The sequence below is a fragment of the Dendroctonus ponderosae genome, unplaced genomic scaffold, assembly GCF_020466585.1.
Source record: "Dendroctonus ponderosae isolate FM_Combo_2020 unplaced genomic scaffold, Dpon_F_20191213v2 Dpon_F_20191213_8, whole genome shotgun sequence".
NCBI classification, from domain to species: Eukaryota; Metazoa; Arthropoda; class Insecta; order Coleoptera; family Curculionidae; genus Dendroctonus; species Dendroctonus ponderosae.
The window spans coordinates 11,485,534-11,491,569 of NW_026019016.1; the positions used below are offsets into that span (position 1 = coordinate 11,485,534).

Consider the following 6,036-nt stretch of genomic DNA (forward strand, 5'->3'; position numbering starts at 1 on the left):
CTTTGGTCCTACCATAAAGCCTTAAAATTTCAAATAAAGTGAAAGTAGCAAAATTGACAAGGRAACATGAARTCAGCTCTATGTAAAATAAAAGAAATATTGCTGAGCTCAGATRGAACTTGATAAAATAATAAAATTAACAAACTGTGTATGAATAGTGTGTTTTATAGTTAAAAAATTCATCTATTAAAGAACCTAAAGAACTTTCAAWAACAACATGGTTTTGCAAAGTTTTTTATTAGCAGCCCGAATTAACTTTAGTCGCTCCCAAGCTAGAAAACCAAGAAGCTTGATTTTAGTTTAGCAACAAGACATGATTTTGATTTGATTCACAAGACGAGAGATATTTTAAAAATTTTCCATGATTGTTCCGTTCCAATCTGAGATCGAGGTGGTTTTTGATAATTTTTTAAACTTCGAGTGGATATTTTTGTACTGCAGTCCGGCTTTTAAAATATAGTCGCTCTCAAGCTAACAGAGATAAAAGCATGCTGTTCTTACTCACAACGAAGAAGAATGTTTTTATATTATGTGAGTTTAGTCCCAATTTGCAAACAAAAAGGTTTTTAACAAATTTTTAAACATTAAATGAAGATTCTTCTATCTCAGCTCGGATTTCAAAAATTCGTTGCACCCAAACTAGAAGAGATGGCAACGCAATTTTTGTTCTCATCATGTCAAAAATTGTTTCTAGTATCGAGGATCAGTTATTGGTTGTATTAATTATCGATTAACAACCAGGTTTTTGAAAAATTTTCAAAGATTCAAGTATAGGTTTTTGGATGGTCTTGAATTTACCGATTTGTCGCTCCCACGAAAGAAGCGTTATTATCTTTTTTGCATGCCGAAGAGTGTTTTTAATGCGATATTTTCGTTTCGTCTCAATGTTCTTAAAGCAATATCTTGAAGAATTTTTCATTTTTCTGAATGTCGTTTCATGTTCCTCAATACGGACTTTAAAAATTTGTCGCTCCAAAGCTGCAAAAAGTAGTGGCATTTTCTTCCTCAAAATGCAGTTTTCAATATTGTACATCACGCGAAGGTTGTTGAAAAATTATCAAACTTTAACTGCTTATTTTTGTACTATCGTCCCAAAGCGCGATTTCAAGTTTGTTTCTCAATGTGAAGAAGGAAGTGAATATGAAATCGCAGTTAGATCATTATCGCTGACTAAAAAGTATTTGAGAATTTTTCGAATTTTCTACAGGATATTCTTCAACTTGAAAAAATTCTAGCTCCCGAACTAACCCTATCACGAAGCTGGCAATGTTAACAATTTGTATGTTTTGCAGTGGACTTTTAATTAAGCTAAGCGTTAAACTTTGAAAATAAGCAAACATTATTCATTTTCTATATTATGTTGAATTAACACGTTTTGGCTTGAAGCTGAGAACAACTACTTTCTTCTTTTCCTCCAAAATTGCTTTCTAACAGGCATGTTTCATCTAACCTCTTTAAAATGTTTAATTTACTTTTTATATACGCATTTTTATTACACTTAGAAAATTATAATCAGAAGAAATCGCCTCATCTGGATAACGAACGGCCATAAATAATAGAAAGCTTTTGAAATGAGTAAGTCTTGTAGCTCACAGTCGAAAGGAAAATTTCAGATGGGTGCATTAAATTTTTGATTTAGCCGTAAATATTATCAGGAATAAGATAGATAAAACACATTTGATTAGGTACATAATGTTGTTTTAAAAATAGTTTTATTGATTAGAATACTTTAAATAAAAAACTATAGAAATTTATTTAAAAAACCTTAAGTTTTTATTATCTTTTGAACACTGAAAGCAAAAAAAAATCCCTGAAACAAATATTAGAATAAACTACAAAAATTTCAAATACATACGACATATGTATTAAATCCCTCCATGAATCGACAAAGAAGCCGATCCTATCTAGTATATATTTCGACTAAGTGAAATGGTAAAAGCCGATTCGGGTGATTTAGGATTGAATAAGAAGAAGAGAACGCAGAACAAAACGACTCATATCTTATACGATTTAAGGCTGGGAAAACGAGAAATTCCATTAATAAATCTTATCCTCCCGTTTTGATATTTCCACCTTCGAGGACGTGTCACATACAGTTACCAGAAGAAGAATTTGTTTGAAACGTGTTTCGACTACGGCATGAAAAATACGTTTTCATTACATGTCTTGAAAAATATCTGAAATTTCCATTAAAAAAATGTAAAGTGCGAATTAAAGAACCTAAAATTACAATTGATTCCAAGGTTTACTTCCATAAAACCGATAAGTATATTTTCTTGCAATTAAAAGTCAGAACGGGAGTTGATTAATTCTCTCATAGCTAAGTGCCAAGGATTCGATTCTTTTCAAAAATAAACTATTGCGCTTTTTACGAGTTTTCGGAACAAAGGCAAATAAACGGCTCGCTTTTGTCTATACATTCAAACCAGAATTAACAGCCCTATCAGATCTAAACAAGTTAATTCAACATGAGAAGGTTGTTTTAATATGTGATTTTAGTTGATTACAATTTCAGAAGTTACTTACCTTAACTTTCTTATCTATGGGCGGTTTTTCGAGAAGATTCATCAAAGCACTGTGATCTCTAGGAATGTCTATGCAAGCGTCTCCCCTTCTGCCTGGAGAATTCTCCATCTCTTCCTTTTCTTCCTCATCTTCCACAGGACTTTCTGAAATTAAATATTGTTAGTTTTGGTACATGGGAGAAATTATCGGGATCTGTCCTAAAATATCACAAAGAAGCAGTTTAAAATCGCTCAAAATGAATCAAATTCTACACAAATCAATGTTGGATATTCTAATCTAGGAAAGCGGCGATAATGCAGATTTATTTCCTGGAGAGTGAAGTGGGAATAATTTCCTTGATGGTGGCGAAAAAATACGTAAAAACACGACCGCTCCAGAAAAACGGAATTTAATTTCAGAAGGGAGATATTCGGAAAGTCTTCATCCCACAATTAGGTTACGCTTTTATTTACTTTGAGTTCAATTCGTTCATTTTCCTTTGTATCTGTTAAAATGGTGAAATTCAATTTAAATTAATGAACTCTCAATGGAAATGAGCGAATGTTTTCATTTCAACTGTCCAAAGGGTAGCTGATTAAATCGTATTTTTTTCAACTGAATATATCAATGATTTTCACAGTTGGGATGATAGCAAAATCTTAACATGCTAATATATTTCACATACGAACGAAGTTCGTTTTTTTTCGCACTTTTCATGTAATTCCCAATAAACCCTCTAGAGACATGAAGCCGATTTTCAATCACCTTTGAGATGCATCAATAAAAAGACAGAAATTTGTTAGAGAATTTGGAATTGAGGGAAACACTCAAGGGATCTATATTCAGAAGTGCGTCAGGTTACCATAGAAAGTGAACAGAAATCCAGCTTAGCTGGAAATTTTTGGACGATTGATATTGGTGGATGGCTTGTTTCGGTTGCATCATCTGCAGAAATACGTGAAGATAAGAAATAATCTTTGTTGACAAAAACATTTCAAACATTGTATTCAAAATTACGCCTGCAATACACCTAAAACGGTGTTACGTTTTAGTAGTAGTTTAGTTTTGTAACACAAAGAGAGTAATTTGTTTGTCCCTTTCCTCCTCACCAGTAACTTCTGCAGATATGGTTTTGCTTTGGAGAGTCAACAAAGCAAACTTGCACTATTTTCCTATTTTTTCATGAAATATTTCGCAATTTTTTAAACAAAATTACACGAATTTATTAACAACACTATGAATTCCTGGATTGTACTTTTAGAAAAATCAAAACGGGTCTATACTAAGTCAGAGTATTCAATAAATATTCGCTATTGAGTATTGCACTGTTCATTTGTATTGTTTGTGTTATATTTTGTATTGCTGTTTTTATATCTTTTGTCTACGTTTTTATGTGACATTCGCTTTGTGCATAAAAAGTTTTCTGTGGCAATAAATGATACTTTGGCTTAATTATAAACATTCACCCAAATAGAATCCAAGATGTCAGAGTCTAAACATCTGTAAACGCGGGAACCAATCATAACTTAGTACTGGCAAAAATAACTGCCAACGTTCAATACAGTAAAACCCAAACACCCGTTAAAGTAAGGAAAATAAATATTGAATCACTTACAGTCCCATCAACAAAACTCCAATACCAACAAAGACTCGATAAGAAAATAGGAAGTAACCACATTGTAGAAACAGATAATGCTGAAGATGCCTGGCAAAAAAATTAAATCAAACATACTGAAATCCGCCGAAGAAGCTGTTGGAAAAAGAACATCAAATAAATCTAACACACCAAACAGCAAACCATAGTTTACTAAGGAAGTCAAAGAACTAGCAAACAAAAAGCGCAAAGCATACGTGAAATACAGATCACAAACCCTAACACTGGATGAATACAAAGCCGCAAGAAATACAACCAACAACAAATTCCAATACTCTTAAAGAGCACATTGGGAAAGTTTCTCGGCAGAACTGAACAAACACGATCACCAAATTGAAAAACCGCAAGTCCGCGGGAATAGACGAAATATCCAACAAATTAGTGAAGCACGGAGGGAACACACTATCCAAAGAGCTACGCGTTCTCTTTAACAAAATCATAGAATCCAAAAAAAAAAACAAACAAATGGAAAGAAAGCATGACCATTCCAATCTTCAAGAAGGGAAGCAAAAAAGACCCACCAAACTATCGAGGAATTACGGTATTAAGTTCAGTACTAAAACTATTCACTAAAATACTGGCAGAAGATACGTACATCCTCTCATGGCATATGCGAAGAGCAACAAGGCTTCAGAAAACACAGGTCAACAGTAGATGCCATCTTTGCTATCAGGCAAATTGCTGAAAAGGCTATAGAATCCAACAGAACAGAATATATGTGTTTTATAGATCTTGCGAAAGCATTTGAGCGAGTTACACTCACAGATGTTGTAAAATTTCTCAAAAAGAAAACGTGCATTCGGATATTCCAAGCATTGTTGTGGAGTTAGACACTAACAACTGGACCCAAATACAAGTGGAAGGCAGAAAGTCACGCAAACTACACATGCAAACTGGAATAAGACAAGGCGATAGCCTAAGCCATATCCTCTTCAACTTGATTACGGACGAACTTCTAGCGAAAGTAAAAAACGTCCACACATATACTGGCATGAAAGCTGGAATTCATCATCCCAGGTACAACTCTAAGAAACTAGAGGACAAGGCAGATGCCCTACAAAAAGGAAGAAGAAGAAGAAGACACTTCGTCCAACGATGCTCTAGTTCCGTGATCCCTTGCGAATAATAGGATTTGTCCAAGCCTGTAAATAGGCATTCGTTTCGGCAATCACCTCGTTTGAGTAAAATTTTTGTTCGTCCAGCCATTTTTTTCATGTTGGGGAACAAGTAACAGTGCGATGACTGTTGCAATAACCTTCTCTGCCGGAAAAACTTCTTCGTCTTCGCCCTTTTTGGTGCAGATCTCCTCTCTAACGTACTGTTTGGACTGTTCTGTAGTCTCAGGAGTGTAGGCCTGTTTCATTCAAAGTCACAAAACGACGCTTAAAGTCCTGCCGATTGAGCTGCAAAAGCTGCAAACCGTCCATGCGCCCATCTTGCGGATAATTTTTTTATACCCAAATATTGGTGCAAAATAATATGTACCCACTTATTCGAGATCTCTACAGCACCAGAAATCTCACGCATCTTTACTCTTGTGTCATCCATAACCATATAATGGATAAGTTCTATATTGTTGAGGCGGATTCATTTTTTACAAACTTCTTCTTGGGTATTTCGCCTCAGAATTTCTTCACGTCTTCTATTACAGATTGATAAATAGTGCTCCTATTTCGCAATAAGAACGAATTATTTATCAAAAAGTAATCAAGAACTATCACCCAGAGGGTGTAGCAAATTGTCAATTTGCACAGACGAATTATCAGAGCGAATTTTCATATTTTATATTATCCTACTATTGTTACACAATTTATTAACATACTCTTTTTTAGGTTCATTTAGGTTCTTTTGATAACGATAGCAGAAAATAGCTATCG

At 34.1% G+C, this 6,036-nt stretch overlaps 1 protein-coding gene across 1 annotated transcript in view; it reads right to left on the reverse strand.

Annotated features, from left to right (window-relative positions):
- The window catches only part of LOC125505330 (transient receptor potential-gamma protein), a gene marked incomplete at its 3' end in the record, with an annotated part of 37,174 nt that overhangs the window by 22,970 nt on the left and 8,168 nt on the right, over positions 1 to 6,036 (reverse strand). Inside the window, 1 exon segment of the mRNA XM_048668938.1 lies at positions 2,527 to 2,669. Coding sequence (XP_048524895.1) covers positions 2,527 to 2,669 — 143 coding nt within the window.